Genomic DNA, 18,543 nt, shown 5'->3' with positions numbered 1-18,543 from the left:
CCGTCATCCTACCTCTCTTCGTCTCTATCTCGCCGTCGCTTGCTCTCCCTTTCTCAGTTTTGGTTTGGCCTACTTTTTTCCTGTACGGCACTTGGAGTCGCTTCAAGATGTTTTTTTGGCAGCTGTGTTGTTTTTTTGCAAGTCGACATTTAATTACACGTTCTATAGCCTGACACCCACTTGATAGTGACTCTCCTACAGTGGGTCAGAGATTGTCAGGTAGATTGTCAAAGGTAGGCGTACCTGACGACAAGCTGTAGTTTGCAGACGTGGGGGAAAGTGGTCGGGAAAACAGTGGGTCTAGATCTTTGGAGGTAGGCATACTTAATGGCAGCTTGGTCAATCATACGAGACATCTAGATCTTCAGAGGTAGGCATACTTTACAACTAGCTGCAGCTTGGTCAATCATACGAGGCGTCTAGATCTTCGGAGGTAGGCATACTTAACGACTAGCTGCAGCTTGGTCGATCATACGAGGCATTTACATCTTTGGAGGTAGGCATACTTAACAGCAGGCTGCAGCTTGGTCAATCATATGAGGCGTCTAGATCTTTGGAGGTAGGCATACTTAACAGCAGGCTGCAGCTTGGTCAATCATACGAGGTGTCTAGATCTTCGGAGGTGGGCATACTTAACGACTAGCTGCAGCTTGGTCGATCATACAAGGCATTTAGATCTTTGGAGGTAGGCATACTTAATGACTAGCTGCAGCTTGGTCAATCATACGAGACATCTAGATCTTCAGAGGTAGGCATACTTAACGACTAGCTGCAGCTTGGTCGATCATACGAGACATCTAGATCTTTGGAGGTGGGCATACTTAACGACTAGCTGCAGCTTGGTCAATCATACGAGGCGTCTAGATCTTCGGAGGTAGGCATACTTAACGACTAGCTGCAGCTTGGTCAATCATACGAGGCATCTAGATCTTTGGAGGTAGGCATACTTAACAGCAGGCTGCAGCTTGGTCAATCATACGAGGCATCTAGATCTTCGGAGGTGGGCATACTTAACGACTAGCTGCAGCTTGGTCGATCATACGAGGCATTTAGATCTTTGGAAGTAGGCATACTTAACAGCAGGCTGCAGCTTGGTCAATCATACAAGGCGTCTAGATCTTCGGAGGTAGGCATACTTAATGACTAGCTGCAGCTTGGTCAATCATACGAGACATCTAGATCTTCAGAGGTAGGCATACTTAACGACTAGCTGCAGCTTGGTCGATCATACGAGACATCTAGATCTTTGGAGGTGGGCATACTTAACGACTAGCTGCAGCTTGGTCAATCATACGAGGCGTCTAGATCTTCGGAGGTAGGCATACTTAACGACTAGCTGCAGCTTGGTCAATCATACGAGGCATCTAGATCTTTGGAGGTAGGCATACTTAACAGCAGGCTGCAGCTTGGTCAATCATACGAGGCATCTAGATCTTCGGAGGTGGGCATACTTAACGACTAGCTGCAGCTTGGTCGATCATACGAGGCATTTAGATCTTTGGAAGTAGGCATACTTAACAGCAGGCTGCAGCTTGGTCAATCATACAAGGCGTCTAGATCTTCGGAGGTGGGCATACTTAACGACTAGCTGCAGCTTGGTCAATCATACGAGACATTCATACGCTTCTCTCCTTTAAAACCACAAAGTTGAGTGAACTGGTGGTGACCTGATAAGCCCCCCCCCCCTCCCTGCCGCCCCCAGACATCTTTAATACCGAGACGATCTGCACACACGGGGTTTAAACAGCTGGAGATACCTCCACCAACCCAAACTCCCTTTGTTTTCTGAGCTCCCCTCTGGCACTGTTTAAAATGGCACACATAATTAGGGTATTAACTATTACTTAATTGCCAGGATGGTTTTTTTCTAGTCTTGGAAAGGTCAACCTTCGGCAGCTTCCTCTCTTCAAGCTGCCTTTTCGGAAATCCACACTTTGTACATAGTATATGAGGGCCAGAATCAGGACTAGGTCTCCTATTGTTACCAGAGGTTCCTCTTTTGTTTGATGCCTATTCTTGATCTTGGTCCTCAAGAACCAGGAGAACTGGGGTCTCTTGTCTCAGGGACTAAGGAATGCCAGTTCCTGCCTGGCATTTCAAGGGATTGTTATGAGCCTGTACTCCAGGAAGATGGTTTGGCGCCTCTGAGTCGCTTGCCCTTCTTACCTGATCCCCCAGACAACACAAAGAAAGACCCCGATTGTCTCGAACTTGTCTCAAGTCATGACAGTTTGGTAAACGGTAGCTTGGCATGGTGTCAGAGAGATAGTCTGAAGCCCTCCTGCCCAGTGGTCTCAGCAGACTGGAATAAATACGCTCGGTGGGGTGGATGCATCCTGCAGCACGCTAGAGGCTCCAAGAGCGAGCGATTGTGGCAGCTTGTGATGGAGTGTTTCCCAATTAGATCCTGGACAAGTTCCAGCATTTCTTTCCATTCCACTCTCTTGCCCCCCTTCCATTCCAACCTTGGTGTAGATGCCCGCCACTTCCCAGGTATGGTCCACAAACGAGACATTCCACAGCTTAATCTCGGCCTATCCATTTGCCTATTACAGCTTTGATTTGGTAATTCGTGCCCAAATTTCTTACTTGACTCAGCCCGGGCATGAAGACGCCGGCCGGCCGGGCAGGCACTCAGCCTCACGCGCGGTTCTGCTCTGCTGCCCACGGATGCCTGCGTTTTGCATAGTGGAGGCCCATGCTGGCTCCCACAGACTGCTTTTTTGCACCTGGCTGGTCTGATTTGGTTGCAGGGAGGTGTGGTGCGGTGGTTTTCTCCCCCTTCTTTTTTTTTGGCAGTGACCAGCCAGAAAGTACTAACAGCTGGTGCCTGAAGCCTTGTCCTTAGTGACCACTTTATGACCCGGTCGCTGCCTTGTGCTGGAGATTCTTCTGTTCAAATATACGTATCGGTAGGCGCATTCTATGATCTCTTGGGCTATCGATCTTTTTGTGGACCAAAGTGACCGATGTAGAGAGGACAGATGTTGAAGGCAAAGGAGAACGCTGGACTGGCAAGCTGCTCTAGTGGAGGCCCCGGGGTTTGCAGGCTGTGCGGGCTATATTTGGATCTGTGAGGACCTGCTGGCTTTGACAGGCTTGATAATAGCAATCTGGGAACGACAGAGGTTGGTTGGCGTGAGGCCAGTGTAGAGGCCTTTACACAACTAAAGATTGAATTGACATCATACTGGTTTTACTGGTAAGGTTCTACAAGGTATAACAATACATACTTTTTTATTTTTTACATTTTTATGCATCCCCCTCGTACACCCCCTCCAAAGGCCCAATCCAGACGTTACCAGCGGTCGTGTGATTTGCACGTAAATAGGTCATGCACATTAAACAAAGCATTATAAATGTACTTCAAAGGCGCATCATTGGGCACCTGCTAATTTCTCACCCAAAAATAGTAACGGAACGACATGTTTAATCGGTTACCCAGCATTCATCAATCAGCAGTAGACCCCGGGGCTGGTCCGGCTTCCGATGCGGAGTATTTATTCTCCTATGTCCCACTTTTTCTTTTTTTGGGGGGTACAAAATTGCCCCTGTATTCGCAATAGCAGAATGACACCCTTACCTTACCGCACAGGCGGTGCCCTCAATGTCCACCTGTCAGTCTGGACCAGGAATCCGGATCCTGATTGACAGGTGGGGGTTTATTTAGCCAAGGAAAAAGAGAGACAATTTCACTCGGGCCAAACCTTGCCCCCCTGCTGCCCCGCTGCAGCCTAGACTGCAGCTACACACACACACACACACACACACACACACACATTGGTAGTATTGGTTACATAGTGGCATGGTGGCTTGTTGGCTACACTTTGACTTCACAGCAAGAAGGTCACGAGTTGGATTCCCAAGTGGAGCAGTCCGGGTCCTTTCTGTATGGAGTTGCATGTTCTCCCCGTGTCTGCGTAGGTTTCCTCCGGGGGCTCCGGTTTCCTCCCACAGTCTAAAAACATGCAGTCGGGTTCATTGGAGACACTGAATTGCCCTATAGGTGAATGGGTGTGTATGTGTGTGTGTCTGTCCTGCGATGTGTGCCTTGCGCCCATTAAAAAAGCTGGGATAGGCTCCAGCACCATCCCCCCCTCCACACGGCCCTAATTATGTGGCATAATGATAAGAGCCACGCCCGAGTTCCAAGGGTTCGAAACCTGTTCTGGGCTCCCGACTACAGAAGGCTCATGTATTCATGTATAGACAGTAGGGTTGCATCAGGACGGGCGGCAAAATGAATCACAGATGGTGCACCCGCCCTGGAGCCCCTTCCCACCCGAAACCTAAACGGGGCTAAGCGAGGTAACGTTCCGAACTCTAAAAGAGGTTGAGCGAACCCAGTGCGACGGTAATTACCTGTCCTCGTCCCACCGATACACCTAGAGAAGCCTGCAGGTGTACCGTTTCCGCCCGCTCGTAACCCCATCAGCTTTCGACCTGCTTCGTATTAACCAGGGTGGCCCACCTTCCGGCGCCGGCGCACATTTTACACCCCCCTGCTCCTCCTCGCTACCTCGCTCACCAATTGGAGCGCTTTTCATTCCAGCGGTGCCGTTAGCGATTTTTCAAAATGGTCACTGACTATCTTTTTATACACTTTAGAGCCAAAAGTATGTGGACACCCCTCCTAATAGATCAGTACACATTGCCTTCAACCTTGTGCCAACAGTATGGGAAAGGTCCCTTACTGTTCAGGCATGACTGTGTCCCTCGGGGGCCCCGATCATGTCCAGTCCACCGACTTCTCCTTATTTGCTCTGACTTTGTTGGATTTGCATGTTAGGCCAGTCTTGCGCATGGAGAGTCACTCGCCGACCTCCACATTCTTCCACTTCTGCACAGGCGCCTTGGTTACTAACCAGGGTCCTTAGACAGTGTCAAAGACTCTGCCCCATTTTTTTAGTCCAGTCAGCAGACTAGTGGCCAGTTTTGTCGGCTACAGGCACTGCCGCACTGCCTAGTGCTTGCTGTAGGCGCCCAGCCGACTGGTAGCAGTGCTGAGATTGGCATTAATTTTAAGCTTTAGCTACTACCTGTCTGGATGATTGCTAGTATTGTTTGTGTTGGTACTCATTGGTCATCTGGGTTACCTTTTATGGGACAAGTCTACTGACCTAAGGGTTGCTGGTTCCAGCCCAGTTCCTGCCTGGTTGCCACTGTTGTGTCCTTGAGTTCAATTACTTGCATTGTTTTTGGGTGCTTAGTCTGTGGTCTTCCACCTTGTCTAGTGTGTTTACCTTCCTTGGAGCCCCCCCGTAACCTTGATGATAGGGCCCTTGTATGATTGAGGCAACAATCGGGAGGCTCTGTAGCGGCGGAGATAACACCTGCTTATTCCTCCCGAGGCACGACGGAAGAAAGGAGGCGCCCATGGCCTCCTTGTATAACCGCCTCAATTACCATAAAACCGCCGCCGCTCGTACGACCGGGCTTTAAGATAGCGGCGCATTTCCAATCACAGATTCAGACAATGGAAGGGCTACCAAATGATACGTCACCGCCCGCCGCGCTGCCGTGTGTGTTGTACTTCAGGAAATCCAGTGTTGATCCCATATATCGGCTCCCCGCGACGTTCCGGCTCCCCAAATGACCGACATTTATCAGTTTGTTTATTAAGTTGCCCAGACGTTTGACAGCTCGCCATCGACGCCGCATGGGTGGAATCGCATTCCTTATATGGACACCTGATTTCCAGCATGTTGGGTTTTCTCAGGCTAGGAAGGTTTGGCTTCACAGTGGGCGTTCCGATCAATCCTAAAGTTGTTCACTAGGGGTTGAGGATCGAACCAAGTCTTTATGGACACCACTTTGTGTACAGGGTTGTTTTTAGCAATGGGTGGGGCTGAAATAGCCAAAATTGTTGACTCCAAACCTCATTCTTGGGCTGCTTATGATTAATTAGGTTTATTTATAAGGCGTTCGTTTGTAGGTGTTCAGTCTAAACGAATAGGCAGAGGCAACGGACACAGTTTGACACGTTAATTAACACAAGACGATTGCGCAACTCCCTGCGGATCCGAAGACACCAGACATATCCCAGTCCCGCCGTATCGTCCCCGATCCTCCTGGTCATCTTTTAATATCTGAAGGCTCATTTGTTAACCGGCGACGGCGGCTTTTCTCCTCCCGACCCCTCCATGTGAGCCTTGGAAATATAATTTTCAATTCTTAATTTGATTCGTTTAGATTAAAATCATTAATCAGGACCGAAAGTGGAAAATAAATGAGCTCATCGGAGGGGATTTCTTTATTAAGGCGGCTGGGATGGAGATGTAGAGGAAGGGGGCTTTTTCGGGTCAAATGGAGGATTGAGATGCAGCCGGACGGCCGAAAATGCAAATAAAATATAGATGCAGAGTTCCTCACATTGATTTTGACTTTTATTTGATGTCAGACAGGATGAACCTGAGATATTTCATGTTTTATCTGCTCAACTTCAGTTCATTTATTAATAAACATCCATTCCTGCATTTCAGGCCTGCAACACGTTCCAAAAAAAGTTGGCACGGGGGCAATTTAGGGCTAGTAATGAGGTGAAATAACTAAATAATTATGTGATTCCAAACAGGTGATTAGGTACAAAAGCGGCATCCAGGAAAGGCCAAGTCTACAAATGTTTAAAAACAATGTAACTCAAAGAAAGATTGGAAGGGATTTGCATATTTCTCCCTCTACAGTGCATAATATCATCAAACCATTCAAGGAATCAGGAGGAATTTCAGTGCGTAAAGGCCAAGGGTTGCAAGCTTAAGCTGAACGCCCGTGATCTTCCATCCCTCAGACGGCGCTGCATCAAGAACCGCCACTCAACAATAGCTGATATAACCACATGGGTGAGGGATTACTGGCAAACCTTTGTTGAGCACTACAATGCAGAGTTACTGCACAAATACCACTTAAAACTGTACTGTGCAGAAGCGGCGTCGACTTCTCTGGCCTCGGAGGCATCTAGGATGGACCATCACACAGTGGAAACGTGTATTGTGGTCAGATGAATCAGCATTCCAGGACGCCGTGTGCTCCGGACCAAAGACGAAAAGGGCCATCCAGACTGTTATCCAAAAGACAGTACAAAAGCCAGGGTCTGTCATGGTATGGGGTGTGTCAGTGCCCTTGGTGAAGGTCATTTACACCCTGTTACGGTGATCGTTTCGAGCGGCTAACGAAGACGCGCATGCTAATTCGTTCAAGCTTGTTTATCAAGACGGTCACGTCGTGTTTACCTGCGCGCAGCGGTCAGCAAATTTTCACAGTACGCAGATCCTCGACCGGCGCTCTGATGTGTGACGTTTTAAAGACGCAGCGTCCTAATATTTACGCCAAATCTGAGGTGCGAAACACCCGACGTTGATGTTTTCCCGAGGCGTAATTACGTTACGTCAAAAACAAAACGTGTGAACGGGTGCAGCGATTGTTTTGAAGCGAACGCTCGGGGTGCAGCAGCTCTAAACAAACCCAAAATCGAATTTCTATGCATGAACCCTGCGTGGCGACTCGCCCCGGTCGTACTGTGCCACGTTCCCTTTGGCGCTGAAGCCGAATCCTAATTGGATTAGCGCAGAGATCGAGATGACAATCCCTCCACCTGTCTATATCCTCCCTGGTGAAAATGTAATAACTCGTTCCTGTGGGGCTCGGGGGGATCTGGCAACCCACGGTCCAGTTGCTTGTCCGTGTCCTTTTTTTTGGTCAGATTTGCATGAGATTTGGAGACTCGGGTGGGTCGCAAACACCTCGACGAGCATCCTCTTGGAAGGAGGCGCCTGATCCCCCCTCCACCCAACCCCCCCACACACACACACTCAGTTTGGGCCTAATAAAAGCTCACGTGGTGCGCTAGACTGGCAGAGGTGTTTATTGGCACAGACTGGAGGTTCGTAAATGTTTTTGTTAGATGTGTGTGGGGGGGGGGGGTTGGCTCCCGTCCAGAAGGATTCGAACCCTCATATTCAGGATGCACTTTTGTACACTCACACACACCTTGTTTCAAAAGCGTTCTGATTTGTCTAAGTTGTTAGCATTTTATAACCTTGTCAGAGTCGCTGTGGGTCTGGTTGCCTGGAAACGCTGGACACGAGGCGGGAATACGGGGTGGACAGGGCTACGGACGGCCCCCTTTCCTCAGACGATTCGAACCCGGATTATAGAATGCTGCGCCACCCTAGTGCCTGCTATCCAACTATATATATATATACAGTATATATACACGTTGAGTATACTTTGCTTTACTCCTGTTCAGTTTCAGCTAGGCTCTGGATCCACTGTGACCCTGATCAGGAAGCGCAGCTACAGGAGTAGCTTGTTTGTCTATATTCGTATGTACTTTTTAATGCGTTTCCCACAGTTGTCCTCCCAATGTAGTCGTATCCGATTCCCTGATCGTATTTCGCCTCTACTGCTCTCTCCGACCGCTTCTTTTCACCCGTGAGGGGCGGGTTCATATGCAGGTTCAAACCCGGTAAATACTACGCCGCGGCACCTTTTGGAATTGAACTTGCTTGCTCCTAATACTCACATGCTTTGCTGCTGTCCAGTTCCAGCTAGGCTCTGGATCCACTGTGACCCTGATCAGGAGGCCCGTCCCAGAGTAAGTGGAACGCACTGAGCGCCTGACCTGTGACATCATCCGATTTCTCGATCTAACCTCAGAGCTTGTATGTGCGTCCCGTATCTTTAACTCGGTTCCTACAAGTACAGGAGCAGCTTGTTTGTTTATATTTGTCCATATTTTTAATGCATTTCCTCCCAGTTTTCCTTCAAATGTAGTCGTATCCAATTACCCGACCGTAATTCGGCTCTACCGTGGCAGACCTCTAGTCACACCCTCTGTCTGACGTGTTCAGTACAGACCGCTTCTATTCACCCGTGAGGGGCGGGATCATACAGAGATCTGTATCGCTGACAACACCCGGTTTTACCCAACTTCGAATGATCTTTACTTGCATCCATGGTTCTTGAACAGGGTGTCCCAAAAAAACTGACCAAGTCTGATCAATTAGCTCCCGGGTGGCTCGCCTGCTCTGCGCCGACCCCCTTGTAAACTGCGGCAGACGGCTCGCTTCAAAACAGGCCTCGTAAACCGTTTTTACGGTCATCTGTGAGGGGCTTTGAAACGAGGCGGTAAAAAAAATCCCAGCATTCCCGGCTGGGAAGTATTAGGGCTGCTCACGGTCTGCATTCCAATGCATTTCACATATGCTGGATCCAGTTTTTCTACGCCAGACCTCATAATCAAACTCATGATCACCTGTCCACATACTTTTGATCGTATAGCCTACTTGCGCATGAGGGTCCACTGTAGGTCACTGGGATGGGGACAGGGACGGGATGATTGGTCACCATATCGGTCCCGCCCATATCGAAGCAGTGGGCGCAGGAGCAGCTTTGGCAGCGGGCAGACGATGACGCAATGCTGTCCATCGGTGCCGCTGTGCACCGGTTTGGAGCGGTCAGCTTCCTTTTGTGCCCACATGCGCGCGTGTAGGTAACCTGATCTAGCAAAGGAGCATGTGCAGAGGAACACGTGCACCCCGGCGCTGGACGAGTCACGGGTCAGGCGCCTCATTGCAGTGGGCACGTGCCAACAGGCGCCCGATTTCCTTGTGTATATACGCACCAACCGAGCACTTTATTAGGTACACGTCTTATTTAATAAGCCACACCTACCATACAGGTGAACCTTGTGGTTATACAATTACTGCCTGTAGCCTATTTGCTTGCTTACTTTATTCATCATTTGAAAGGGACGCAGCGGCCCTTGTGGGTCTCCTACTGACCCGGTGATGATGTGGTAGTATGTTGTACAGCAGTGTTGTTAGGATTTGTGGCCATTTAGAAATCCCAACAACACTGCTGTACCTGATATTAGTTTATTAGTTCAGCCACTTTTATTAGTTCAGCCCCAATTCCCCCAGTTCCCTAGTACGCCTAGTTTCAATTCACCCATTGAAAAATACATGGAACAGTTGTCTCTTGTCAAGGTTGGGAAGAAGGCCTGACCTGTTCCCTAATTCTAAGAGTACATACGTTTGGATGGTCAGATGGGGTGTTTATGATTGGGTCTGGCTGGTCACTTCTCACTGACCATATAAACTGGCCTAGTTTCAATTCATCCATTGAACATTACATGGAACAGTTGTCTCCTACCAAGGTTGGGAATAAAGCTCAACCCGTTCCCTAATTCTAAGAGTAGATAAGATTGGATGGTCAGATGGGGTGTTTGTGATTGCCTTTGACCGGTCACTTCTCACTGACCATATAAATTGGCCTAGTTTCAATTCCCCCATTGAAAAATGCATGGAACAGTTGTCTTCTACCAAGGTTGGGAATAAAGCTCGACCTGGTTTCTAATTCTAAGAGAACATACCTTCTAGAACCTTCTGGAATCAGATTCCCCGGTAAACTGTCACGCCCGCTAGCAAGGCTCTTAAAAAAAGTCACTTTCTTTGATGTGGCTCGGTACTTAGCGGGTGCGACCGGTCTAATAAAAGCTACGTAAATCTAGCCAGCATTAGGCGGCGGGATGAAGGCGTGGCGGGACGGCATGAAAGGATAGGGTGGATAGGGTATCGGGACAGGTCGCTGTCCGAGCTAGCGCTGAATTAGCACCACGTACGGCGCCCCGCTTGTGTTCGGCATTCTGGCATCTGAAGTAACATGACATGTTTTGAGACCCTTGGCTATTCTTGTGTAGTGAGTGTGTGTGTGTAGTGTGTGTAGTGTGTGTGTGTGTGTGTGTGTGTGGTGTGTAGTGCCTTTGGTAGGGTGCATGTATACCCCCCTGCCGTCCCACCCAGGCTTGATCAGGAATGTCTGGTCCTGTGGAGCAATGTCAAGTACTCAGTGCACGGCGAAGGCACGACAAGGGTGGAGATAATTAGCGCTCGTTGGGGTCGGGGTCATGTTTCCTAGCAACCACAACAAAAGACGGCGGTATACGGGCGATATACGGGCACAGGGAACCCCTGGTGGTCACCCGAATTGAACCACAGTAGATTAGTGACGTCCCGCTTGCACTGATCCTTTAGGGTTGCCAGCTGTCTCCCTCCACCACACTTCACAGATCTGTGGAAAGCATGCTGGGAAGGCCACTGTGTGGCCAAAAGTATATGGACACACCTTTAATTAAATACAATAATAATCAAAGCATGGTCCATAAGGTCGCAAGTCTTGAATGTCAAATGGAAATAGTTTAGACATGAACGGGCACAAATTCACACAGGCACACTTCGAAATCTCATAATATATGAATGAGGTCTTCCAGTGTCCGCATACTTTCGGCCACATACTTTCGCGCACACCCACTGACTGACAGTGACGATCGAGACGCGGAGCAGCGTTAGCGGCGAGCGCGGCGGGAGACGGGCAGGTGCGCGTCCGGACGTCACGCGGAGAGAGCGGTCGCGGCCCTAGCTGTCAGCAGCTGGCCGTCTCCTGTCCGCGGCTCTGAAACGGCCACTGACAGCTGCTGCTCAGCTGGGTCGGACGCCGCGCCCGCCGCTCCTCGCCGCTCCTCGCCGGCCTCGATTCTTTTTAAAGCGACAGAACGGAACTGCTGCGGCGCTTGTGCTAACCTATTGCTATTCAGTGCTAGCTTTTATATTTTGCTAAATGTGCTTAGTGTTAATGTTACTTTTACTGGATGGGCACAAATCCCAACAGGCACACTCCAAAATCATGCAAAATGTCTGTGTTATTTGGAAATGTATCAATAAATGAAGGTTTTTCTAATGGAATGATGTATGTGTCCGTCTGTCTTGCAGGAGTACGGCTGGACAGAGTGCGCGGCGGCAGACAGAAATACAAGCGCCGGATAGACGCGGAGAACAGCCCCTACCTGAACCCCCAGCTGGCCCTGCCAGCCAAAAAGCCATGTAAGTTTAAATCACCTGCATATACTACTATATATGCGTATATATTGTAGTTACACATTTCCACCAGAGGGGTCGCCAAAATCCCTGTATCCCTGTAAATCCTTGTATTAAGGGCGCCTTATTCTGAGAGAGTGGGAAGCTGATGGATCATGTGCTTACTGCAGTGTAAAGCTCGCCTGACTGTGAACGGTACCCCCACCACCACCCTTTATTTAAGCAGCTTTGGGCAGAGATGCCACTATTTAAAGAACCTCCACTCAACATATCAAGATCATGTGAGACACACCGTATGGCCAAAAGTATGTGGACACTTGACCATCTTGATGGACGTCCTGTTATAAAACAATGGTCATTAATCGTGCCCATTAATTTGATTATGAGGCTTTCTACAAGAGTTTGGACTGTGCCTGTAGGAATGTGTGTCATTTATTCAAACGAGCATCTGGAATGTGGAACGAGAAGGCCGGCTCGCAGTCATCCTTCCGATTCATTCCTCAGGTGTTCTATTAGGTTTAAGGCTCAACACTTTAAGGGTGTCCACATACTTTTGGCCATATGGTGTTTATAGACACTCACTTTCTTAACCGCTTATCCGATTAGGGTCGCAGGGGGTGGTGGAGCCTATCCCAGCTTTTCAATGGGCGCAAGGCACACAGTAACACCCTGGACGGGGTGCCAGCCACACACCCATTCACCTATAGGGCGATTCGGTGTCTCCAATTAACTGCATTGACTGCATGTTTCTGGACTGTGGGAGGAAACCGGAGCTCCCGGAGGAAACCCACACAGACACGGGGAGAACATGCAAACTCCACACAGACAGGACCCGGACCGAATGAAATAAAAATTTCGAGGTAAGACAAGGATCTCTAAACCAATCAAATTTCACGTTGAAAAGAGGGCGGGTGTTGCTAGATTGGCGCTAAAACTGAAACCAGGGGGCAAAACCCCAGCTGCTCCAGACAACAGGATGTGCTTACAAAGACATGAAGCAGGAGTTGTAAACAAACAAGCTGCTCTAGCAGTTAGACATCCAATTACACATTTAAACAAGTGGGGAGGATTCTAAACGAACAAGGGTGTCCACATACTTTTGGCTCTATAGTGAAATGGGTTTAGCTTAATTCCACAGTCAAGATCAAGACCTTCTCGCTGTGAGGCGACAGTGCTACCCACCGAGCCACGTTGCCGCCCTGTATATATACATATATTCGTATATACACATAAACTCCATTAAAACGTCTTTTTCCGCTAAGCCCAGCTGTAGCAAGAAAAATACCCGTACGCGCCGGAATACCGCGTGACAGAACCAATAGACGAGGGATCGGCTCGCGTGTGCGAGAGAGAGGTCTAATCCGGATTAAACCCAATCTGGCAAAGACATCAAACCCGCAACACCGTCTCCTCCGCGCAGCCCGACCGCTCGGCAAACAGACAGCGCGGGGGCGCTTAACAGATTTGGCCCTAAAGCCTTTTTACTTAATGCTAGCAATATTCCGGCGGAACACAATATGCTTTTATGCACGATAGCGGCGGGAAGAATCACAATTATCACCGTAGCGGAAATCGTATTAGAACCGCGGTGCTGAATCACCTCCCGTCTAATCCCGCTGATCCGGCCTGCCAGGGTTAGCTTTATTTTCATCTGTCCGGAACAACTTATTTCGAGTCTCATTCCCCCGGTCTAGTTCTTATCCGCTTTTATTACTTTTTTTCCTCAATTCCAAAGACTTTTGAATCCGTTGCTATAAATATGAACGGAAAAGCCGCAGTGACGACCCGGCCGAGCCCTCCTAACACGATATGAGGTGGCGTGATTGGACATTACAAAGCTCTTCTTTATTACCTCCTTGTAGTTACACATTTCCACCAGAGGGGTCGCCAAATCCCTGACATACAAAATCTGTGCACCCCTCTAATTATTTTCAGTACATTTGTGCTACTGGGTCGCCATGTCGACCTGTTTGAGGTGTTTGTTTGTACACGTCAGACTCTAGTTGATTTGATCATGAGGTTGGAGATTGAGAGTGAAAATGTGAAGTATGGTGGAGGGAGCGTCATTATTTGCTGCAGACAGATTATTATAAGTTTGGTGGCGGCTATATCCAAGTCATACATTTGGTCCAAAGCTTGCTTCTTGGACCGAAATTCCAACAGACATACTCCGAAATCTTGTGGATGCAGCTCTATATGGTATCGGCAGGTTGAAACGTGATGACTCAAAGTATCGAGCATTTCAGCTTTGAGGCTGTGTGTGTGTCCGTGATCATAAACACCCCCCCCTCCTCCCCGCCCCATCTTTTCTAAACGAACAGGGAGGGCGGGCGGGGGACGAGCGTGGCCGCAGCCTTCCTCATCGATTATCCGCGCATAACAAAGGCACGGGGCTTTGGAAATTGGGTTTCATTGATTCTAATTAGGGAAACATTAAATAAGATTTACCTACAGATAGCGCAGCTCTCTCGCCCGCTCTCTCTCTCTCTCTCTCCTCTGAGAGTGGACCGACCGGGCTGATTGATTCGCTACACCGTCCTACACCCTTTTATTCCCTTCGATTTGGTTTTCTCTTCATCTGTAGGCCAGGATATTTACACCATGTGATCAAAAGTATGTGGACACCCTGATCTAAGCTTGTTTGACAAAAACGTAATACGGTTCAGCATTAGTGTGGACTCAGGGCGCTCCGGGGAATCCGGGGTTTGAATCTCAGTGTTGCTACGTGCCAGCATGCACGTACGTGATTGGCTGATATCAGAGACGGGGTGGTCAAAGCAGCCTAGCCATTCGGAGGTGCACTTACCGGTGCGCTCTCAGCGCAGGTCCCAAGCTCTGATGTTAAACAAGGAGGCTTGGCTCACCATCATCGTTCCAATTCAGCCCAAAAGTAAAACGATCAAGGTCAAGGGCACATGCTGGAAAAGGAAAGGGCCTTCCCTAAACTGCTTGGTGAAATTTGAAAGCATTTACGTTTCCTTTTGTGCCGTTTAGCAGACGCTTTTATCCAAAGTGACTGAATACAGGGTACAGTGGTGGGATTCGAACAGGCAACCTCCTGATTACTGCGCTAGCACTGCCCTACAAATCATAAAATAGCGTGTCATTTATTTAAGACTCATTAATGGGATCGTTTTGTACTGTGTAGAGTATATTAGCCAATCATTGCAGTGTGATGCACCCGCCATCGTATTTTACAGCGGTCATGTGACATCATGCTTTTTCAGCCATATTAATGAGCTGGTGTCCAGTAGTCCTAGTAAACACTTCCTTCGTAGGTCATGCACTTAGTCTAGTAGGAGGGCCTGACCTAGGCAGTGTGGCTGAAGCTTCTTTTTATGTATTGTTTAGGTGCTTATCTTCTTTCTAATGTTCACTTTGGAATAAAAGGACACTTGATACTTAAAGGGAAAAAAAAGTGATGCACCCGCCGCCGTATTTTACAGTGGTCATGTGACGACATGCTTTTTCAACCATATTTAAATAAATATTGTCTGATCAGAATGACCAGAATGAGCTGGTGTCCAGTAGTCCTAGTAACCACTTCCTTCGTAGGTCTAGTGGGAGGACCTGACCTAGGCAGTGTGGCTGTAGTTTCTTTTTTATTTATTTGTTTTTATTTATTTTTTTATTATTTTTATTTTTTTATTATTTATTTTTTATTATTTATTATTTTTGTATTATATTATATTTGTATTTTTTTATTATTTATTACTTATTATTTTATTTATTTATTTATTTTATTTATTTATTTTATTTATTTACTTATTTTTTAGGGCTCACTAAACATCATTCTTGTAATGCTTTTCAAAAATATATATTTTTATATTTTTATATATTTATATTTAATTTTATTTTTTTATTTATTTTTTTATTATTTATTATTTTATAATTTTTATTTTTTATTTATTTATTATTTTTAATAAATCGTACTAAATATCATTCTTCTACTAATTTAAAAAATAAATATTTTTATATTTTATTATATTTATATTTCATTATTTGGAATTAAAGGACATTTGATACCCAATTTTAAAAAAGAAAGAAACTACAGCCACACTGCCTAGGTCAGTGTTAAATTTTAGTTAAATTTTCTGTCGCAGCAGAGAAAACCAGCCAACCTTTTATAGCAAGTCGGCTGGACCGCCCCCCGGTCGACGGTTCCCCCTCAGCTGCCGAACTGCTTACTGATGAACCTTGGCTCCGTTTGTCGAGCGCGCTCGTATAATCCCGTTCTTCTTTTTCTTGTCTTTTCCCCTCGGTGTTCAAATCCAGTCCCCTTTGGCTGCCTTGCAGATAATAAGATCGTGTCGCACCTGCTGGTGGCCGAGCCCGAGAAGATCTACGCCATGCCGGACCCGACCGTGCCGGACAGCGACATCAAGGCCCTGACTACGCTCTGCGACCTGGCCGACCGCGAGCTGGTGGTCAACATCGGCTGGGCCAAGCACATCCCGGGTGAGTCCTCACGACTTCTTACAAGACTTTAAAGTATCTGTGGGAATTTGTTCCCATTCAGTCAAATGTTGGTCTCCCAGTCCGGGGTGTTCTCCCGTCTCGTTACCCATTTTGACCCATTGAGTGACTCTGGTGGTCACGACTGAGACGAGTGGTCCCAGTCTTTCTCCTGAGTCTTTCCCTCTTCCATGTGATTGGCTGCCTTCTACAGAGCAATAAAGGATTTGTACTGCTTTTTCTAACAGTTGCCTCCGTTTGAGACATAGCCAGTTACCCTTTTAGACATCCACACTCGAACTTAGACTTGGAATCCTACAAGGAACTTTGACAGAATGTCCGTATTCCTTCACCGTGTCGTACCGGTGCCTCGTCCAGACAGTAGGAGATGCTGTTGCGCAGTGGCAATGCTTCCAACATTGTGGCAACAGTCTGGGGAAGGCCCCTCCCTCGCAAAGCAAGGTTCATAAGAATATGGTTAGGTAGTCTAGAGGAACTTCTTACGTAGGCTTACATAGAGCACCGACCTCAACCGTATCAAGCGTCTTTGGGATGAATCGGAATGTCCAATTTTGGGATCCACTGAATGGGCCCTAATTTCCATCTAGGCTCCTGACCCACCTTGACTCTTAGCAAAGGAATCCAGTTCAAACAAGCGAATTCAGGCAGAGTCAGGTCAATCACCGAACCCTGACACTCTCATGCGGTCAGCTCTGCCTCGTCCAGACAGTAGGAGTCGCTGTTGTGCGGTGGCAATGCTTCCAACATTGTATAAACAGTCTGGGGAAGGCCCCTCCCTCGCAAAACGAGGTTCATAAGGATGTGGGTGGTCATGTAGGGGAACTTCAGAGGCTCACAAAGAGCAACGTTTATTTAAAGGATCACTGCAGGGACAGGGACGATCCAAAATCATCACAGAAAAGTTTAGGCTGTTCTACATACTGTCCACAAACTTTTGACCATATAGCGACTCCCTGATTTGCGCATGCATACGATCGCACCAGGCTGCCGTCTCCACAGTACAGTAATTTTTCTCTAATCAGATCGACGAAGGCCTCCGTCGCTCCCCGGGAGAGGCGCGAACCAATTTAGCACTCATGATACAGCGGCTGTGCTGCTAACCGTCGTAACCAACTGTCAGGGCCTCGCGCGGGAGCTAATTTGAAGTCATTAGGCGCGTGTGGCGCGCGGGCAACAATTTGTTACGCCGGTTAGGAGCGCGCCTGACATTTCTGAGCGCCTTCGTTTAAGATCTGTCCTGGACTAGGAGCGGGCCAAATTGTAAACTAATTTAAACATCACTCAGCATTACAGGGGCCGCCGTGCCGCGTGGCCCGCTAGATAATGAAGCGGTCTGTGTTCGGCGGAGTCGGGTTAAGAACGCTCCCGGCTTTCGTGCGCTTTCTTTTCCTTGATTGCTTTTTTTCGACGGTATACCCATAGCTAAGAACCACTTTATCTTGGTCAGGGTTGCGGCAGGTCCAGGAGTACCTCACATGGGGCGCCAATCCATCCATCCATCCGTTCTCACACATAGTCAGTGATGTTTGTGTGGGCACCAGGCCAGCGATAGCACCCCTGAGACTCAAACCTAGATCCCAGTGGTTGGTGGGATAGCATAATAGTCCCAACACTTCGGGGAAGGCCATAGGCAATTGGAAACTTGTTCTTCACAGAACCCTGATTTCAACCTAATGACATCAACTTTTCTGGACATGATGTCCATTGTGGGTGTGGTCACTGCAGCCTCCCTCACTGCAGCCGCTCAGGTGGCGCAGCGGTAAAAACACACGCTGGAACACCAGAGCTGGGATCTCGAATACATCGTATCGAGTCTCAGATCTGCCTGCCGGTTGGGCTGGGCAGCCACATGAACATCGATTGGCCCGTTGTTCAGAAAGGGGTGGGATATTAAAATGCAGATAGGGACTCTCTCATAACTAATGCAACTATGACCTCGAGAGACGGGGAAAGAGTGCTGTCAGGGTGTGTCTCTCCGTACACGGTGCTGATCCGCATTGCACTCGTCAAAGTGTAGGTGACAAGATGCGTTTGGTTGCTGCCTACGTGTCGGAGGGGGCATGGGTTAGCTTTGTTCTCCTCAATCGAAGTGGGGATCGGCATTGGTGGAGAGAAAGCATGACGCAATCGGGTAATTGGATGCGCTACAAAGGGAGAAAAAGGGGAGAAAATGCACAAGCAAAAAATATATACC

General features: G+C 48.1%; 1 protein-coding gene across 2 annotated transcripts in view; it reads left to right on the top strand.

The window, feature by feature from the left end:
- The window catches only part of esrrga (estrogen-related receptor gamma a), a 129,167-nt gene that overhangs the window by 90,382 nt on the left and 20,242 nt on the right, over positions 1-18,543 (top strand). The window contains exons 5-6 of one of the 2 annotated variants that reach the window (XM_063006930.1): positions 11,769-11,879; positions 16,149-16,331. In XM_063006930.1, the coding sequence (XP_062863000.1) occupies positions 11,769-11,879; positions 16,149-16,331 (294 nt within the window). Of the gene's footprint in view, positions 1-11,766; positions 11,880-16,148; positions 16,332-18,543 lie in introns of both variants that reach the window. The other variant, XM_063006929.1, reaches the window with a different exon arrangement.

The sequence above is a fragment of the Trichomycterus rosablanca genome, chromosome 13, assembly GCF_030014385.1.
Source record: "Trichomycterus rosablanca isolate fTriRos1 chromosome 13, fTriRos1.hap1, whole genome shotgun sequence".
Lineage (NCBI taxonomy): Eukaryota > Metazoa > Chordata > Actinopteri > Siluriformes > Trichomycteridae > Trichomycterus > Trichomycterus rosablanca.
This window is presented reverse-complemented; position numbering and strand designations above follow the sequence as displayed.